Source organism: Mizuhopecten yessoensis, unplaced genomic scaffold (genome assembly GCF_002113885.1).
Source record: "Mizuhopecten yessoensis strain PY_sf001 unplaced genomic scaffold, ASM211388v2 scaffold11135, whole genome shotgun sequence".
Lineage (NCBI taxonomy): Eukaryota > Metazoa > Mollusca > Bivalvia > Pectinida > Pectinidae > Mizuhopecten > Mizuhopecten yessoensis.
Genome location: NW_018408897.1, coordinates 251,860 through 273,152, shown reverse-complemented (window position 1 = coordinate 273,152; position 21,293 = coordinate 251,860). Strand labels below are relative to the sequence as shown.

The window sequence follows — 21,293 nt, the reverse complement described above, 5'->3', positions numbered from 1 at the left end:
GTCGAAGGGTCCCGGGTTCGAACCCCGGTCTGGACGTTGCATTTCTCTTTCTCCTGTTACAGTAGTACGTATACTTGGAAGTTTGTTCATCTCTTCTAAGTTTAGTTGCTAACTCAAATAATATCATCAACGATGATTTGAACGCGTTATTTTTTTTATATAAATAATAAGGAAATTCGTAAATAACTAGGAAGAATTCGTCATCCTTACAATAAGCTCAAGCTGTACGTAAATTTGATCAATGCATTCAACATACCGGCAGCCCTGCAATATTGCAATCCAGATACCTGAAAAGATTTGTACTACAGACCCATACATTATAAAATATATACATATAAATGTCAGTCTTTGGCGGTAAATAAACTTTCCCGAGTACCTGAAAAAGGGGGCGGATGATTTGTTAGCTTAAATGTAACTTTTCAAACCCATTGATTTGTTGTTTTTGTGATCTAAAATTAACATCTATGAGGTGCAAAATTTTCTTTGATAAACAATCTTTTGTGTCATTTCCGTTGTATAGTTTTAGTAGCTGACTGGAATACTTGTTAGTGTTTCACATATAATTTGACTACTTAACGGGACTTTTCAACTATCTTGGGGGATAGGGGGTGGGGGATTGGGTAAGCGTCTCTGTGACGCAGATATATCATATAAGCGTCCATGTGACGCTATTTCCAAACACATTGCGGGAAGGCTGCAGCAGTGGTAAGGCTGTAAGGTGCGATATAAAAACAGAAAAGATGGTGATTTAGTCCCGATAACACAAACTAAACCTACTGTTGATGTGTTGTTATTCAATGTGATTACCGATATGTAAGATATTCAGACATCTTTTTCTCGGCCTCTAGCAGGAAGCTGAGAAGCCAAAACTTGTTTCGCGTTCTCGATTTTTTATTAATTAATAGCTGGATAATCTTGGTATAACATTATATTCGGGGTTGGTTATTAATAACATTTTTATCGACGTATTTCGGTACTTTGCACTGTTACGATCGAGCTGAAACTTTGCACATTACGTGACATAGCTAGGTGTGTGAATATAATTTATATAGAATACAACATTTTCAAAAACCTATTGACGAATTGCTGAGCGCGAGAAAACCGGTCCTCTTTAAAAGCGTCTTCAACCGACAACAAGCGTCTTCAAGTAACAACAAGCGTCGCCAGACAAAATCTTTTAAAATGCCGAATAAAGTAAGCGACATCAGAAGATATGTTGTTAATATGACTATAATACACCTCTGTACCAAATTTCAATTTGATATTTGATAAAATGACCGAGTTATGATGAACTGAATTTTACGATCGCGGCGTGGCACATGTGTGTATTCACATGTAAAGTGAAGAAAGCGTCGCCAGATAATATCGTTACAATTACTCGCTAAAGTAAGCACCATCAGAGGCTATGTTATTAGTTAGACTTTTATTGATATATATTCCAAATTTCAGCTCGATATTTGAAAAAATGATCGAGTTATGATTAATTTATTATTACGATCAGCGGTGTGGCACACGTGTGTGAATAGAACTCAACACATGAAAAAGCGTCTTCAGAACATATCTCTAAAATTAATCGATTAAGTAAGCGACATCAGAAGATATGTTATTCATATAACTATGATACACCTTTGTACCAAACTGCAGGTAGATATTTGAATAAATTACCAAGTTATCGTGAATTTATTATTTTACTATCGTCGGCTTGGCACACGTGTGTTAATAAAACTGTACAGATCAAGAAGCGTCTTCAGACTTTACCTCTTAAAATAATTGATAAAGTAAGCGACATCATGAGATATGTTATTCTTATGACTATGATACAACTATATACCAAATTTTAATTTGATTTGTTGAAAATGACTGAGTTATCCTGAATTTAATTCATACGATGTACAGATATTAAGCTATACGTAATCGATCGTAATAATCAAACTTATCATTACTCAGTCATTTATTCAAATATCTACCTGCAGTTCGGTATAAAGGTGTATCATAGTTATATGAATAATATATCTTCTGATGTCGCTTACTTTATCGATTAATTTTAGAGATATAGTCTGAAGACGCTTTACGATCTGTAGAGTTCTCATCACACACGTATGCCACGCCGCCGATCGTAATAATAAATTAATCATAACTCGGTCATTTTTTCAAATATCGAGCTGCAAATTTGGAATGTATATCAATAAAAGTCTAACTAATAACATATCTTCTGATGTCGCTTACTTTAGCGAGCGAAAATATCTGGCGACGCTTTCTTCACTTTACATGCGAATACACACATGTGTCACGCCGTGATCGTAAAAATTCAATTCATCATAACTCGGTCATTTTATCGAATATCGAGCTGAAATTTGGTACAGAGGTGTATTATAGTCATATTAACAACATATCTTCTGATGTCACTTACTTTATTCGGTATTTTAAAAGATTTTGTCTGGCGACGCTTGTTGTCACTTGAAGACGCTTGTTGTCAATTGAAGACGCTTTTAAGGAGGACCCCAGGTAGTAGATAATCTTGGTATAACATTATATTCGGGGTTGGTTATTAATAACATTTTTATCGACGTATTTTGGTACTTTGCACTGTTACGATCGAGCTGAAACTTTGCACAATACGTGACATAGCTAGGTGTGTGAATATAATTTATATAGAATACAACATTTTCAAAAACCTATTGACGAATTTCTGAGCGCGAGAAAACCTACCTGGAATCAGCCTGGATACTCATCCCTCCCTCACAAGCAAAATAAATAAATATCATTTATTTATCGGCGTATTTCGACACAGCCTTGTTATGATCAAACTGAAATTTTGCACACAGCTAGATACGTGAATATAAGCACAGGAGCCTGAAGTTCTGTCAATAATGAATTATAACAGTAAAACAAAAAAAATCTATTTTTTAAGCATATTATAGGTATTTTTTTGTACTACTGTTTTATTCATTAATGACAGAACTGTGGGGAAAAAACAAATGAGGAATATTAATTCCTGGGCGCGTGAAAAAAAACCTGGTCACCCATTCCTCCCTCGTAAACATAATATTTATCAACATATTTTGGTACTTTCTACTGTAAAGATCGACATGAAATTTTCTGTTGTTCAATAATGTCACGCATTCAAGGACTATGCATTCTATTGTGGACTGTAGGATTAAATATAGGCTATAGAAATACTTGTATTCTTCAGGTAAACATAAAATTTTAAATTGCAAAACAGGAAATGCTGATTAGTGACATCAGAATTTTTATTAGAAAATGTAGCTAACCATATGAAATTGAATTGATAAGCATTTTAATGAATCTGATGTCAGCTGATGATATCAGATCATCAGTTACAATACTCCAGTCGATTCCCATAACTACCTTGTTTACACATCAATATCTGTGTTCATTGCAATGCAGGTAAAGATGGCAAAGGATGAGGATGATTTAAAGGTGACATGTCAGATGAACTGGGACCTGCCCGGGGTGATCTCTGAACGGGTCGGAGTAAAGGTTTGGGCAGCCAACAATGTGGTGGAGATGTTGTCTGCCGGCGACACCATCCCCTTCATCGCCAGGTATAGGAAGGAACGCACAGGGGACATGGAGGTGGACAAGATACGCGAGGTGGAGAGAAACATGGAGGAGCTGAGGTGATTAAATGCGTAAAACTTGTACAAGTTGTTAAATACCCTTCAATGTAGTCGGGACATCTATTAAAACAAAATTATCAATTTCAATGAAAATCGATAGCATTACCCATATATCTTACTTTTGCACCTGCTTTCCAATTTAAGTTTCCTTCCCTTTTAAAAGAGTTATTCCCCTTTATAAAGGAGAACTAAAGACATTTAACCAAAAGTACCACACTGATTTCGGTAAAGCTTTGTCCACATGGTCAGTATCTCATGTATCAATAGTTAATGCATGTGTGTTTAACATTTGGTTATTCCATATTGATCAATGTTTTTTTTATATGTTTAATGTATGAATAGATAAATTAAATGTACAGCATTTATAGTGCCCTTCCTACCTAGCTAGAATAAGCTACTCTAAAGGCCTTTGCAGTATAGATTGTACAACCAATACAATTTTGGGGATGTCGCAGGAACTGCCATATTGGTAGATGCAGACAAATAGCTCTATGCCACCTGGCATGTGTGTTGGAGATTATTTTGTAGTGGCACTTCAATTGAATGCTACAGCACAGAAACTGCAACACCCACTCAAGGCAATTTTATATTCCACCAGGTTTGGAATTGTGTACATGTAGTAGAAAAACACTTCATATTAAATGCTATGACAATTTTGGAAATCAAACCCCGACCAATAAGCGAAGTATTATCCACTCAGCCAAATTTTCCTATGTATGTATCCAGAAAGCTCACCTTGTGCATCAGCATACATTTGAGAAGAATGTCTTCTGATAATGACATTAAGGAAATCTTCATGTCTTATGTATCAGCTTCCACAACTGTTTTACACAGCATCTAATGATTGGTAGTAATTCAGTTAGTAGCCCTGGGCTAATCCCTTGTCTGTCAAATTCATCTGTGTTCTTATAGATTTACTGCTACCAGGTGTTTACCTGGCCATCATGATCACTAAACAATTACTGTACATGCCAGTGGCAAATACTCAACAATATGAATTTAATTCTTAGCAAAGTCTTGAAGTTTAAATCAAGTCAAATACATCTGTTGATCCCTATATCATATTATTCTATACAGCCTCTAGCCTATGTTTGTAAGACATATCTTATCCATGTAAGACAGCTGTCAGGTTGGACGGGGAGGGGGTAGGAATAATAGAATCTTCCCCTACCTTGAGGGTGTGACAGAGAAATCTCCAACCCGAGGGGTAATGTTTTACCATGAGGGTTGGAGATTTCTCTGTTACACCCTCAAGATAGGGGATGATTATTTTTCTCCCATCCTGTTATTTAAGTCACAAATTGACCGACAGTTGTCTGTTTGTAAACATTAACACATGTGGGGTATGCATATCATCATTCACTTTTGATGACGTCACAATTTCCAATGAGGCATTTTAATGACGTCACAATTGAACACATGCTAATCGGCACAAGGCTATCTCCCCCTAGGGGCTGACAAGTTGATCTTTCCCAGTTAAAATGGGAGACACCTGTGAAGGGTGGGAGAATTCTCTATCTTCAATATCATTTAGGGATGGAGCAGTAAACAAGATATAATGAATATAATATCTTCGGTTGACTATAAGTCATGCCCCTCAATGAAATGACATCAAGTTATGAATCAAGAGTAAAACCTTCAGGAAAGCCTAGTGTCAATTAAAATTCAATTCAAAGTCCTTTGGGTTAAAGTTCCCATTTCCCCGTCTTTCACTCATATTATAAAGTGTTGCTTGTAAGGTCAAAACCCAGTTATACCCTGATGCAGTGAGCTCATGAATATGTATATATAAAGAGGATCTGTCGTAAGTTTCCCTTCATATTAGATTTATGATACAAGTTTTGGATTTTTCGTGATATGAAATATGAAAAATCCAAAATGAGTATCATAAATCTTGTATGAAGGGAAATGAATGACAGATTCTTTTTATCATGTTATACAAAGTAAATTGTATAATTGTGATCTGAAACGAATATTTTGCACTTGGCCGACTCTGAAACGATGAAAATTGCGTCCACTTCACAATGACGTGATGTCACATTCATTGTTCTTATTTGATTGTGACGTCATATCTGGAGTGAAATTACACCCGTTATATAAACATAATTTATGTGATGGTTTTATGACACTGCATAACAGGGTATTCATTTGATATATATATTATGATTTAAAATTGACTCACCTGCTCTTCATGGGACTTTGATTAGGTTATAATTACTAAGCATTCAAAGAGAGCACTTTATAAAAGATAGAATTCTGACATATTGTTTAATAATTAGAGAACATCATAGCAAGCTAAGCTTACCATGATAAACAAGTCAATGGCTGCTTGGTTTGTGTATTTCTAGATGAAGTGTAGTGGACATATATACATGTAAGTGTTTATCAAATGTATTCATCAGAATGAATACTGATATGATTGCTTTAAAATGTATGACAATTGCAATCATTCTATCACAAGGTGTATTTTTCAGAGATTTTTGTTGGATTGTTTTTGGATTAGTCCAAATTAAATCCATGTTTTTTGGAAATTACCAAGAGTTCCAAATAATATTAACCCTTTCACCCCTAGATAGCTATAGTAGACTTTACCACAGATTTATCTGGATGAGTCCATTATTGTCTAAAGTGGTGAAAGGGTTAAGAGGAGTCACAATCATAAAAGATGAGTGCAAAATGATTATTTTTTTCATATTGATTCAAAATAAATCTGTTTACTATGGAATAGTAATACATATTGAGTTCTGCTAAAGCAAACACACAATCAATTATCTACAACAAACTGTGTGTTGCAGTAGAGAATACACAAAATCAGTCCTCTGTAGATTATAGATCTGATTATTATAGCAAACATTAATGAGAAATAATTAGCCACCATGAAAGTGAAACTTGACAGAGATGAATGTGTTTTATTAAGATTAGTAATCTACAAGCAAGGTTTGAGTGTAAGCCTCGAGGTGAATGATGATTGGATGACAGACTGTGTATTATTGTACAGGTACTTGACCTGTAGGTTATTGATGATGAGGATACAACAGGTGGGCTGAGGATAATTAAAATATGTGTAGGACAATAGATCACTGATTGTACAAACCAACTGACCAGGTGGTTGATGGGTAATGTGTCTGTCAACAGATCTCTGTCTGTCCACATCAACTGACCAGGTGGGTGTTGGGTAATGTGTTGGTCAACAGATCGCTGTCTGTCAATACCAACTGACCAGTAGGGCATTGGGTAATGTGTTGGTCATACAGATCTCTGTCTGTCCACACCAACTGACCCTTCCAGTTGATCATATGTCTGACCACATTCTGGAGTAATGTCAAAATGCAATAAAATCAAATGAAGCAGCAAAGGCTTTGCTGAGTTTTCTTGTGTTGTTGACGATATATTTTGATATTTACATTTGGTGGGTATTAAATTTAAAAATTTAAGAAAATGTTCTACAAAGTTAAAGATTTTTTGTCTCTAACACAAGGTCATTTCTTTCGAATAAATATCTTTATGTACACAAATACAATAAGTACACATCCACACTTTGATATATATGTTACACAACACCAATTTGTGATGCATTTTTCCAGAGCTGTTGAAACCAAAGCTACCATGGTTTTGAAAGCTGTGAAAAAATTAGGAAAGCTGTCCGGAGAATTGAAATGTGCCCTGGAGAATTCCATCCTTTTGTCTGAAGTGGAAGCTTTGGTATGTGATAAAAAATGCAATATTGAGTTAAAAACATTTGGAAGCACACGTACAATGTATTGAGTCAATATTCTGATAAGCATTGTATTAAGTCGTTGACATGTAAAGAAATGTAAAATGGGTAAAGACTTTTGTAACTGAGTAATGTAATGCTGAGTTAAAACATTTGCAACTGAGTAATGTAATGCTGAGTTAAACATTTATAACTTAGTAATGTAATGCTGAGTTAAAACATTCATAACTGAGTAATGTAATGCTGAGTTAACCATTTATAACTGAGTAATGTAATGCTGATTTAAACATTTGTAACTGAGTTATGTAATGCTGAGTTAAAACATTTATAACTTAGTAATGTAATGCTGAGTTAAAACATTTATAACTGAGTATTGTAATGCTGTGTTAAACATTTATAACTGAGTAATGTAATGCTGATTTAAACATTTGTAACTGAGTTATGTAATGCTGAGTTAAAACTTTTATAACTGAGTAATGTAATGCTGAGTTAAAATAATTGTAACTGAGTAATGTAATGCTGATTTAAACATTTATAACTGAGTAATGTAATGCTGAGTTAAACATTTGTAACTGAATAATGTAATGCTGAGTTAAAACATTTATAACTGAGCAATGTAATGCTGAGTTAAAACATTTATAACTGAGCAATGTAATGCTGAGTTAAAACATTTATAACTGAGCAATGTAATGCTGAGTTAAAACATTTATAACTGAGCAATGTAATGCTGAGTTAAAACATTTATAACTGAGTAATGTAATGCTGAGTGTAACATTTATAACTGAGTAATGTAATGCTGAGTTAAACATTTATAACTGAGCAATGTAATGCTGAGTTAAAACATTTATAACTGAGCAATGTAATGCTGAGTTAAAACATTTATAACTGAGTAATGTAATGCTGAATTAAACATTTATAACTGAGTAATGTAATGCTGAGTTAAACATTTATAACTGAGTAATGTAATGCTGAGTTAAAACATTTGTAACTGAGTAATGTAATGCTGAGTTAAACATCTGTAATTGAGTAATGTAATGCTGAGTTAAAACATTTATAACTGAGTAATGTAATGCTGAGTTAAACATTTATAACTGAGTAATGTAATGCTGAGTTAAAACATTTATAACTGAGCAATGTAATGCTGAGTTAAAACATTTATAACTGAGTAATGTAATGCTGAGTTAAACATTTATAACTGAGTAATGTAATGCTGAGTTAAAACATTTGTAACTGAGTAATGTAATGCTGATAAAAAAATATATTGTACATAATATAATTGGGTAAATTCTGAATGAAGTGCACTTCTGCTGTGACAAAGGTTAATTTTCCTCCCAGTGAAGTGAAGAGGCTGAGGTGTATACTGGAATCAGGTTGTTTATGTGTCCATCTGTATGTCTGTTCATACAGAATCTTTTCCAGACGACTCGTGAAGTTTTCATCTAAATTTTGTTAAACTCCACCTATGTTGTCACTACATCCTGAAGATGTACACTTACTCTTGCTTTGTAGAACCCTTCCTATCAACATTATGTATTTTATGTTTCAGTATGCTCCATACAAACCTGGCCACAAGGGGACGCTTGCCGAAAGAGCCCGAGCTCTAGGACTGGAGCCACTGGCACTTCAGTACATCAACCATCCTTGGCGGGTTAATGTGGACACCTACGTCAGGCTCGGCACTAAGGGCCTGTCCAGTCACGCTGAAGTGGAGGCAGGGGTGCAGCACATTCTGGCTGACATGATGACCAAGGACAAGGATGTGATTGACCTTGTCAGACAGCTGGCCAATGACAGAGGAGTGGCGCTAGAGTCATCAGAAGCCAAGGGACTCAAGAAAAAGCTCAGCGAGAAGTCCCACGATAAGGAACTAGACAAGGCTTATAAATATGAAACATATTTCAATTTCCGTAGACAAGTGTCACACATTCAACCTCATCAGGTAGGGTTTAGTCCGTAGACAAGTGTCACACATTCAACCTCATCAGGTAGGGTTTAGTCCGTAGACAAGTGTCACACATTCAACCTCATCAGGTAGGGTTTAGCCCGTAGACAAGTGTCACACATTCAACCTCATCAGGTAGGGTTTAGCCCGTAGACAAGTGTCACACATTCAACCTCATCAGGTAGGGTTTAGCCCGTAGACAAGTGTCACACATTCAACCTCATCAGGTAGGGTTTAGCCCGTAGACAAGTGTCACACATTCAACCTCATCAGGTAGGGTTTAGCCCGTAGACAAGTGTCACACATTCAACCTCATCAGGTAGGGTTTAGCCCGTAGACAAGTGTCACACATTCAACCTCATCAGGTAGGGTTTAGCCCGTAGACAAGTGTCACACATTCAACCTCATCAGGTAGGGTTTAGGTTCAGCCCTTTTTTTCAGAGGAATATTTTTTTTGGGGGGAAAGAGGCTGAAGTTGTATTGGTACAGTGTTATTATATATATCAGTTTGTTTTGTAACATTGGATCAATAATTACCAGTTTTATGTAATGTAGATTATATAATTACTTGTAGGTACTGTATGACTGTTATTCAAAATCATTGCTTTAAGATAAGGAAAAATGTATTTTTTCTCAATGGAATGAAAGTAACATTGGAAATGGTATAAAAAAACATATTATTGTGTATTGTTTAGATGTCTGGTAGGTACCATATAACTGTGCGATTCAAAATGATTAATTTCACATCAGGAAAAATGGAATTGTTTTTTAAAAAAAAAGAGAAAGTAACAGCTAAAATGATATAGAAAAAACCCTGTAGAATGAATGTTTGTTGTCTGTTTGTACCTCACATCTGATTCAGTATTTCCCCCCATCTTTTTGAGGTTCTGGCAATCAATAGAGGAGAGGAACACAAAATTTTATCTGTAACCATCACCTACCCCCAGAATATAAAACACAGGTTTTCCCAGTCCCTAAAGAGACGCTGGCTTAGAGAGGAACATCGTATGCCTGCAGCTGCCATCGCTATGGTCAAGAAAGCTATAGAGGATGCATTTGACCGTCTGACACAACCACAAATGACCAGACAGATCAGGTACAATATTTCACCTAAGTTAATTGATTGTCGCAGCCACAAATATTTGGAAAAATCAGGTTTTACATACCATATGACAAACTAGGGGTAATTCAGAGCCTGTAGTGAAATAAACAATCATTCAGTAATGAAATTGGTGGTTTTATTTGCAAGATCAACAGACGATAATTCTAATTATGATTTTTTTTTTTCACATTTTTGATATTTCCGTGATACAGTCTGTATTTGCAGTAGATAATTGTATGGGTATTCACAATATTGAAGAAAAGATGTTGGGAGAAGTGATATAGCATGTATCTTGCTGACCAAACTGAGGATGCGGCCTTAAGAATGCTGGTTTGATTTCAGGTCCGAGTTGTTGAAAGAAGCCAGGAAATCCTCCATTGAAGTGTTCGCTAAAAACCTGAAGCAGCTCCTCCTGATGCAGCCATGTAGAGGAAAAAGCATCATCGGGCTAGACCCGGGATTTACCAACGGCTGCAAGACGGCCGTCATCTCTGACACGGGTATGTTACTGTAACAAACTGGTGTGAAATAGGGTTTATGATTCTTTTCATTCTTAGATAATGTACAGCTTGTCTGATATACACCTCTCTATCCTAGTGACTTTGTATCTGTTTGTTCTATGATGTGAGTTGAATGAAACGCATGTAATTATACATGTATAATATGAAGACTTTGTGAAAAGATTTTATCACATCCACACTAAAGATAGTCTCTTTTTGAATTTATATCTGCTCAATGAGCTTACACTTTGCCTGTTCAGTATTTAGATTAAATTTCTCAATCGACTGATTATCAGATGATACTGGGGAATGAATAATGAAAATGGTAAGAAAAAATTCTAATGTATGAATATAAGCAAACGCCCGTGAATTTGTGGTGGCCTTGTGGTTAAAGCGTCCTGACTGTCTACAATCACTAGTCCCCGACCACTGGGTTGTGGTTTCCATGCCATGCTCCTGATTGTCTGCAATCACTAGTCCCCGACCACTGGGTTGTGGTTTCCATGCCATGCTCCTGATTGTCTACAATCACTAGTCCCCGACCACTGGGTTGCGGTTTCGATGCCTACATGAGGCACGCCATGTACTGGCCACATGTCAGTGTTTTCTTTACCAGGTACCCCTGGATTTCCTGCATCACGAAATCCTGGCACATCCAGTCCTTAAATGACCATAGCTGTTAATAGGACGTAAAACACAATCAAACTAGACAAACGATGGTAATGCTATTAATACAATCAAATACAACATATATATATTATGTGTCAGTAGTATTAACGACATTATGGTCCAATGTGGGCACAGGATCCGAACACAGAAATATTGGTTGGAAGTATATTACTTAAATCGGCAATTATGCAAAAAAAAATATTGACAGTGTAATCCGCCTCTTCCTCAAGACAGAAATATGAAAAATTACATATCACAGCACTCATGTAGTATGTTGGTGTTATTGCGTATCCCTTTGGCTAGTCTGCAGCTAAAGACTAATTGCAATAAAGGATTCATCTGGAAAAAGTGAATTCAAGTGATTTGATAGAAAAAAAGTATTAAAATAAAAGTGAGTAAATATTACCATACTTGTGTGTCTATGTTATACGTTTAAGCGTGGCATGAAAAAACCCGTGACAGAAATGGGATGTCTCTCCACGTCAAAAGGCTATATATGTATATATCCTAGTAATTTATGAATGTTATCAAGTGTGATGTATGTCAAGTTTAATATAATCAAATATGATGTTATTACTAGAACCGGTATATTGATCATGTAAATATAGCTGTAATGTAAAAACTTACTGATATTAAGTGAGCAAGGCTCTGTAATCTTTTGTTGAAATATTGCACACTTTGTTTTCAGTCTACATGAATATATTTTTATTGTCTACAGGAAAAGTACTTGACACAACAGTGTTATATCTGAGGGATCACTCTATGAAGCGAAAGATATTAGACCTGGTTTCTAAACACAGGTAGGGACAGATTTACCTAATATCATAGATATGCCCGAAGGGCAAGTGAGCTTATGCCATGGTGCGGCGTCTGTCGTCCGTCTGTCCGGCGTCAACTTTTTACTTTTAAACAACTTATTTTCAGTAACCAAAAGGCCTAGGATGATGATATTTGGCCAGTAGCATGCTGGAATGAAGGGCTACCAAGTTTGTTCAAATTAATGACCTTCATCCATTTTCAAGGTCACAGGGGTCAACTATGTTAAAAAACCTTAAACAACTTCTCAATAACCAAGAGGCCTAGGGTGATGATATTTGGTCAGTAGCATGCTGAGTTAAAGTGCAACCAATTTTGTTCTAATGAATGACCTTTACCCATTTTCAAGGTCACAGGGGTCAAATATGTTTAAAACCTTTAAAACAACTTCTTCTCAATAACCAAACAGCCCTGGATGATAATGTTTGGCCAGGAGCATGCTTGGAAAATGGGCTACCAAGTTTGTTCACATAAATGACCTTCACCCATTTTCAAAGTCACAGGGGTCAAATATGTTAAAAACCCTTTAAACAACTGTGGCAGTATGAGATTTTTTAGTAATCATGTGTTATGTACATGTATAGTGTGTGCTTATATTGATTAAATTAAATGTCTTAAAACCTTAAACAACTTCTCAATAACCAAGAGGCCTAGGGTGATGATATTTGGCCAGTAGCATGCTGAGTTAAAGTGCAACCAAGTTTGTTCCAACGAATGACCTTGACATATATTCATGGTTGCAGGGGTCAAATATGTTTAAAACCTTTAAACGACTTCTTCTGAATTACCAAGAGGCCTAGGGTTATGCTATTTTGCTAGTTTTGATGCTGGGATGAAGGGCTACGAAGTTTGTTCAAATGAATGACCTTCGCTCATATTCAAGGTTACATGGATCAAATATGTTTAAATCTTTAAATATGTTATGAATATTGGCCAGAAGCATGCTGGGATGAAAGGCTATAAACTCTGTGTTCAACTTCATGTCCTTGTTTGTCTTTCAAGGTCACAGGCGTCATATGTTTAAATCATTTAATAGATTCTAATGAATCGAACACACGATATTTTGCCTGTAGCTGTATATTAGTCCACTTTTAAGATTACAAGTGTGAGATTAATACCAGGTGAGCGAGTTAGGCCCATTGGGCCTCTTGTTACATATTGTATCAGTTACGGCATGCTTATCCATCAAATCAAGGAAAAGATAAACAAGAATGTTCCCTGTCATGTTATATAGACAAAGCTTATCAGTGTAACAGTTATAGTATTCAAGATTTTAATTATCTTTCAGAAGTGCTTTCCCCTCAGTATCAGTTTCCTAGATGAGGTCATAGACTGGCTTTTTAATTAATTGAATTATCATTGTAGATGCAACATTATTGCCATAGGAGATGGATCTGGATGTCGGGAGACAGAAAAGGTGATTTCAGATGTCATCAAAGAAAACAAAGCAAACATCCATTATTGGTAAAGATGCTTTTTCATTATCAAGGATTTAATTAACTCACTTGGCATCTTGATTCATATTTAGATGTAGTTTGATGGGATGAAGGGCTACAGTGTTTGTTCAAATAAAATCGCCATGATCCACTTTTGTCACATGGGTCATTAGTATTAAAAAGTTTAAATGGCTTCTTCTTAAAAGTGTATTATAATCAAACAATAGGAGTATAAACTAAATGTACATTGGCAAGATCAGACTCAGAAGTAAATAAATGTGTTTAATACATATATATTCGGCTGCGCAATAAACTCATGCTTTCTGATTCGTTAGAAAAACACAAGTGTGTGGTCTTGCTTTTATCACATACCTTCCGTATTTGGTAGAGATCGATACAAAGATTTCATAAACTTTAATATTTTTTGCAAATACCAGGAATTTTTCAGTTCACCATGACAAGGGGATTCCCATAGAAAGTAATTCCGGCTAGTAGGTAAATACAACATTCCGTATCGCACATGTGCAATACAGAACGCTGTATTTCATGGTCTGAAAATTGCTTGTATTACTATAACAAGATTCAACAGGTATGTGACAAATGTATGTACCACAGCAACCACAAAACTGGGAGTCGTAACATATTTGTCAATAAATGTTTGAATTCTTATTGACTTCTTATTCAACATCACATGTAAATTGTCTTAAAAAATATACAACATGTAGCTTGCAGAAGTGTAGGTATGTTCAAGTCTGAGGGTGTTAAATAAAATGGCAAAATCCAACATATACCTGCTACTTAACAACCTCTTGATTAGCCAATGTTAATTAGCAGCTCAGCTTAAAATATATTTGGGCCAAATACAACATAATTTATTGACAGGTGAGGAATGCAGACCCATTGCATTTGTTTAGATTGTGACATTTTGCTCGTAACTCGATTATTAAAAATATCTTCAATCTATGAAAATTGTAGAAATTATTTATAGGCAATGATAACCTCCATGATTAGAGAAAAAAATTAAAGTTGAAATGTAGTAACATGTAAAACTAATATGTATTACAGTATTGTGAGGGAGAGTGGAGCTTCCATATACAGTGTGACAGATGTAGCCAAGCAGGAACTGCCAAATTTAGAACCATCTTTACGAAGTGCAGGTATATAAGTCTAAACATCTCTTCACCATCACTTCACGGGTGCATTCCCATCTTTTGTTAGGAAAGAGGTAAACCTGTTGTTACCTATCTAGGAAAACACAGTGTACAAGGTATTGTTCTGAAAATTTCACCATTGTGTGTTTACTTCATGCAGTGTTTCCAATGTAGTGTCCTCAATGTTGCCTCATGTGTTGTTGTTGATGGAGCAGTGCACGAGGTTCACCAATACAACTGAGTTTTATGGTAGGAAAGTGTTGTAGAAAACTAATCACTCACCCCTGCCTGCAGGATGCAGACAGGTAATTCTCAACCCTCGACATAAGGTGTCTGAAGTTAAGCACCCAGCAAATTACAGCCTCTCGCTTAACTTCACAAATCTCACTTGTGAGTTGAAAGTACCATCAACATTACACAGGAATGAAACATCCTGACTATTAAATACAGAATATAGAAGGATAAAATGACTAATCTTGTCATGTTCCTGTGCAGCTGTGTGGAGATATCTGTAGTGACATTGACCAGGACACCCTATTTTAGTTTTGTATTGCTTGTTTTGACAGACTTTGAAGGAGTGATGACTGCATGTTGTAATATAAACTATTTCAGTTTCCATTGCCAGACGTTTATTGGACCCTCTTGCTGAGTTTGTGAAGGTTGATCCTAAACACATCGGAGTAGGACAATACCAGGTAGTTATCCTAGTCAGTGAAAGTGAAGGTCAAAGATTCTATTTAAAAGAACTCTACTTTAGAAAACACTTGTAACAAAAGTAGCTTTTTTGATGTAGACCATTGTCTTTAACATTTGTAAAAGGATAACATCAGTGGATAAAATCAAGGTTATTGGAAGGGCATTACAAAAGGAGACTATTAGAGATACATCTTCAGTCAAAACTTTAGTGAATTTAGTAAAGGTCAGTCAAGTGAGCATGTGAGGTACTACATCCATAGAAAGAGCTGATTGATGTTTGACATTCCAGCATGACATGCCAGAGAAACAGATGCAAACTTCCCTGGACTCAGTTGTGGAGGAGTGTGTCAGCTTTGTGGGAGTGGACGTCAACACGGCTAGTGAACATCTCCTCCGGTAAGTTACACAGTGGACGTCAACACGGCTAGTGAACATCTCCGGTAAGTTACACAGTGGACGTCAACACAGCTAGTGAACATCTCCTCTGGTAAGTTACACAGTGGATGTCAACACGGCTAGTGAACATCTCCTCCAGTAAGTTACACAGTGGACGTCAACACAGCTAGTGAACATCTCCTCCGGTAAGTTACACAGTGGATGTCAACACGGCTAGTGAACATCTCCTCCAGTAAGTTACACAGTGGACTTCAACACAGCTAGTGAACATCTCCTCCGGTAAGTTACACAGTGGACGTCAACACGGCTAGTGAACATCTCCTCTGGTAAGTTACACAATGGACGTCAACACAGATAGTGAACCTCTCCTCCGGTTAGTTTCACAGTGGACGTCAACACGGCTAGTGAACCTTTACCTTCGGTTAGTTACACAGTGGACATCAACACGGCTAGTGAACATCTCCTCCGGTAAGTTACACAGTGGATGTCAACACAGCTAGTGAACATCTCCTCCGGTAAGTTACACAGTGGACGTCAATGCAGCTAGTTAACATCTCCTCCGGTAAGTTACACAGTGGACGTCAACACATGTACAGCTAGTGAACATCTCCTCCGGTAAGTTACACAGTGGACGTCAACACAGCTAGTGAAGATCTTCATTGAATAATCCTTTTTAGCATGGTAAAATGTTCTTTCCAGGACATAACACAATGCCTGTGATACCAGTTATATGTTGTAAGGAAATGTAACTCTGTTTCCAACCACTCTTTTGTTTTTTTATTATTGGTTAAAGAAATAATTATATCACGTGGGTTTTATCCAGGTACTCATTACACCCCTGTATATTTTCATCGAGACCAACAAGAGTGATTAATATAGCTTGCTTCATAAGTGTTGTAACATAAAGTTTATACTGAAATAAAGATACTGTCATCAGTGATTATCTCTGCTACCTGTTTACCAGGCAGACATTTTATGTTTACCAGGGTATTGTCTGGACTGACAGCTTCTGTCTTCTGATCTGTTTACTAGGAGGACAGCTGGACTGACAGCCACCCGTGCCAAGAACATTGTCGAGTGGAGAGAAAAGAATGGTGCGTTCATCAACAGGGACCAGATCAGACATGTAAAAGGTGTAGGGCCCAAGTCTTATGAACAGTGTGCTGGCTTTATTAGAGTTCATAATACCAGTCCAGCCAGTCTGACTACTGAGTAAGTCGCTACACCTGTATGTCCGTAGTCAATCCTGTCAGTATCTATCATGGTAACAACTCACCGGACATTATGTCCTACATGGTTAATAGTGATGAGAGACTGTGGGTCGAAGTTTGGTGGCATGGTGTGTTATCACAGTACCAGAGAAAGTCACATAATTTTCATGAATTTTTACTTTATGGAAAGTTTCTGAAACGTCAGAATTCCCATTTGTGTAAGAAAAAGAATCAACTGATTTAATCCTGTAGAAAGTAGAAGTGATTTACAGTAATGTACTTGTAGAGTAAAAGAAGAAGAACCTGAGGCGTCCACATCTGCGTCGGGAGGTCGGAAAAGGAAAGCAACTACAAAGGTCACCAAAGCCAAGAAAGCCAAGATGTCTGACCAACCTAACCCGCTGGATATGACCTCCATCCACCCAGAAAGTTACCCACAAGCTCAACAGTGAGTTATATACTTAACAGTCCTCAAACTCAATGATGTTCATAACATATATTGACCATTGCTTTTATTTCCTTACAAGACAACATTGTCCTACACATCTCCGTTTATACTGTTTCTGACTGACATGAGTTTAAAGTTGATGTCTGGAATAGTTGTTGAGGAATGCTCCTGAAGCAATAATTAGGGCCCCACATCAGAGATGCAGGTGCCCTACAGTAATCACAGTCTGTCCACACTTTCGTTTCCGGAGATTATCGTGGAATCCAAAAGACCAATTTTTCTGAAATTCAACATGGTGATACGTTGTTAGATAAAGATGTGCAATAGGAGTTTAAAAAGTTTCTAAGGTCATATCAAGGTCACTGTTGCTGAAAAAACTGAGCATGGGGGGACGGTCAGGCACATGGTGGGGCTCTTGCTTATCTGTCAGTGTTCTAGTAATTGGTCCACCACCAGTTCCCGGGGGGGGGAGGGGTACTATAGGTTTGCATTCCATCTGTCCTTCTGTCTGAGATGTTTGTCTGGGACGTATCTTCTATATTATTTCACCTGGAGTAACCAGATTTGGTGTACAGGGACATCTTTGGATGGTGGGTGCAGAGTGCAAGAAGGTCACTATGACCTCACTGTGACCTATGCTTTGACCTTTGACCATAACTTTTGAAAAAGTTTCTCCGGGGCATATTTTCTATACTATTTCACCTGGAGTAACCAGATTTAGTGTACAAGGACATCTTGGGATGTCAGAGTGCAAGAATTAGGTCACGGTGAGCTTTGACTTGACCTTTGACCTTTACTTTTGAAAATGTTTGTCTGGGGCATATCCTATACTATTTTACCTGGAGTAACCAGATTTGGTGCACAAGGACATCTTGGAATAACAGAGAGAAGTGTGCAAGAATAAGGTCACTGTGACCTTTGGCTTGACCTTTGACCTTTACTTTTGAAAAGGTTTGTGATTGACAATATAGAAATCATTACCGATGGGAGACTATCGATTGCCTTGCAATACTTTGCCTGGTTAATGGTTGCCATGACAAAGTGACTTTTGTTATTTTTGCAGTCTGTAAAATTTATCTCCAGAATTTGTATTTATTGTGATCATGTTAGATGCAGTAAATTTAAACTACCTTAATTTTCATTGGTTTATAATATGTGTTATTTAGACTTCTGGAGAGAATTGGAGTGAATCCGTCACAAGTAGGACACACCAATTTCATACGACAAGTTCAGGATTTCACGAGGAAGACAAGTAAGTTCAATCTTTATATCTTATAGATGCCTGGTTCATGTATGTTCTACATGTTCAGGACGTCAGGAGGAAAACAAGGGGAAAAAAAGTGTGAAACATTAGATATACTGTATACTAAATTAACTATCGTCATTGAATTTGAAGTACTGTTTTATCTGAAATGTCCACTACTTACTACTAAATCTTCGTTCTTTTGTGTTGGTATATATATATGTTATAGGTGTAACCAAGTTGGCAGAGGAGTTTTCTGTAGGGGAACCAACCATGAATCTCATTGTTGGAGCCTTACAACAGCCACTTAACTACGATTTCCGTGAAGGTGAGAAAACATAAAATAACAAAATGATTTGATTGGGGTTATCATAGCAAAGGGCAATTTTCTATAACTATACTTAGGAATTTAAGCGATAGAGCAAGTTTCTTCTTATTTTACTGTTAGCTCTTATAGCTAAGAGTCTAGTAGAATCAAGCTTTTTGTGAAAATGTGTTTTACCTTTTAACATTTAATTAAAATAATACAATCAGTAAAGTCTGCCATAGTTTACTTTAGCAGATGACGATATGTCTTCCTATTTTATAAGAACACAATTATATGCTATACCATAATTAGAAATGAAAATTTACATTGATGAAAAAATATTATTATTTCTTTTGTTCTTTAGGATTCGAAAAACCTTTATTTCGGTCAGGAACACGAGGATTTGATGAACTCAAGGTTGGGGAAACACTCACAGGAAAAGTGGAGAATGTAACTCACTTTGGGGCATTTGTTGATGTGGGGGTGGGGGAGACAGGGCTCCTCCATAACAGTGGTATGAAGGGACAGAGCATACAGCTAGGCAACCGCCTGGAGGTGAAAGTCCTCTCACTGGACAAGGGGCGAAAACGATTCGGACTAGAATTTGTCAAGTTTGGTTAGCCTAGTTTTGTAATCTGTGCTAGATGTTTTGAATTGGGACCAAGGACTAATGGGTAAGGCAATAGTGGTTTACATGTACAATCAGGTTGTTAATTGTTTAAATGGGAGTACATGTATATTGTAATAATGATGGAAAAGTTTGTAGAAGAGTGAGAGAGATTCAAGATGTGAAATTATGTCATAAGATGTATATTTCACAATATTTGCCAATCTAAATCTTGCAAAATATGTCTGTGAACTTTTGCATAATTTGAATACAATTTCAGATACCTGGAAAATATGTTTTCTGCTGAAAAACAAGTACATGTGTCATGTCATGTCATGTATTGTTTTCTTGTTTCATCTATTGGCTTGTTTCTTTAGAAGAATTCCAATTTTTTTCGCAGGTATTTAAGTGTAAAGATTTGTGATTAATTCAGTCAAGATTATTTTGATAAATGTGTATTATTCGATTTGACTTACTTAAGCTAAATCTATTACATTGTATATTAATTCATGATTAATATTACGTTGGCCATTTAATATGACTACATGTATACTTCAGTCTTTTTACTGAATGACACTGGTAGTCCTCAGAATGAGATTCATCAGTTTGGTATGAATAATAGATGCAAAGTTAGTGTTTAACACACTCAATAATTTAAAACTTATTTTGCGAGCTTTCTAAAGTGTCTGTTTCTTTGTCATACATAGAGTGTAAATTATCTGTGTCTCGACTCAATTGCTGAAAACAACTCGCTAATTAGCCACAGTGTGCCAAGTCAGCTGTCAGAAATTGTCAATATTTTCTGACAGCTGACTTTACTGACTGGGCACATTGTATAGGGTTAAAAAGAGATATATTGTATTTGGTTTAAAGATAGGCTATGTGTACTAATATTCTTGTAATAATATTCTGATAATAGTTAATTATAACCTATATTCAGAGACCAACTTCAACTTTATGACCAGAGATTGTGCGAGGATGCTAAGCTCCAAATTAAAGGATACCTATGGGATGTCCATTGATTGGTCTACTGTAGCAGGTGGTTTCTAAATATAGATTCAATTAACATGACAATCATTGTAACGGGGAGAAGTAAAAAGTGGTCTTTCACTTGAGATACTTGTAGTGATTGATGCTTTAATAATTACATGAATGCAGGTGAATTTTGAATTTTGCTGTTTTTAGAATGTTTTAACTATGATGTGTGTTTATGGAATCAATATTATCCATAATTGAAATGAATAAAATTATCGTTATTTTCTAATTCCAGAATTTGTTTGATTTTGTTTTACCCCTGAACTAGCTATAGGCTGCATGACTTGAGCAGATTTGACCTTTCTGACCGTTCCAGTCCTACAAGTCGGTTCTCTGATACAGGATGAGCAGTAGGTTCTTATCAAAGGTGGACACTGA

At 36.3% G+C, this 21,293-nt stretch overlaps 1 protein-coding gene across 3 annotated transcripts in view; it reads left to right on the top strand.

Annotated features, from left to right (window-relative positions):
- The window catches only part of LOC110466544 (S1 RNA-binding domain-containing protein 1-like), a 21,502-nt gene extending 366 nt beyond the window's left edge, over nucleotides 1-21,136 (top strand). Inside the window, exons 1-16 of one of the 3 annotated variants that reach the window (XM_021523101.1) lie at nucleotides 652-705; nucleotides 3,409-3,641; nucleotides 7,226-7,343; nucleotides 8,903-9,295; nucleotides 10,183-10,394; nucleotides 10,743-10,900; nucleotides 12,288-12,369; nucleotides 13,751-13,849; nucleotides 14,887-14,978; nucleotides 15,585-15,667; nucleotides 15,958-16,064; nucleotides 17,097-17,276; nucleotides 17,562-17,723; nucleotides 18,890-18,975; nucleotides 19,196-19,294; nucleotides 19,638-21,136. In XM_021523101.1, the coding sequence (XP_021378776.1) occupies nucleotides 3,415-3,641; nucleotides 7,226-7,343; nucleotides 8,903-9,295; nucleotides 10,183-10,394; nucleotides 10,743-10,900; nucleotides 12,288-12,369; nucleotides 13,751-13,849; nucleotides 14,887-14,978; nucleotides 15,585-15,667; nucleotides 15,958-16,064; nucleotides 17,097-17,276; nucleotides 17,562-17,723; nucleotides 18,890-18,975; nucleotides 19,196-19,294; nucleotides 19,638-19,894 (2,355 nt within the window). In that variant the 5' untranslated portion in view covers nucleotides 652-705; nucleotides 3,409-3,414 and the 3' untranslated portion in view covers nucleotides 19,895-21,136. Of the gene's footprint in view, nucleotides 1-651; nucleotides 719-3,408; nucleotides 3,642-7,225; nucleotides 7,344-8,902; nucleotides 9,296-10,182; nucleotides 10,395-10,742; nucleotides 10,901-12,287; nucleotides 12,370-13,750; nucleotides 13,850-14,886; nucleotides 14,979-15,584; nucleotides 15,668-15,957; nucleotides 16,065-17,096; nucleotides 17,277-17,561; nucleotides 17,724-18,889; nucleotides 18,976-19,195; nucleotides 19,295-19,637 lie in introns of those variants that run through there. The other 2 variants (XM_021523100.1, XM_021523099.1) reach the window with 2 other exon arrangements.
- The last annotated feature ends 157 nt before the right edge of the window (nucleotides 21,137-21,293 follow it).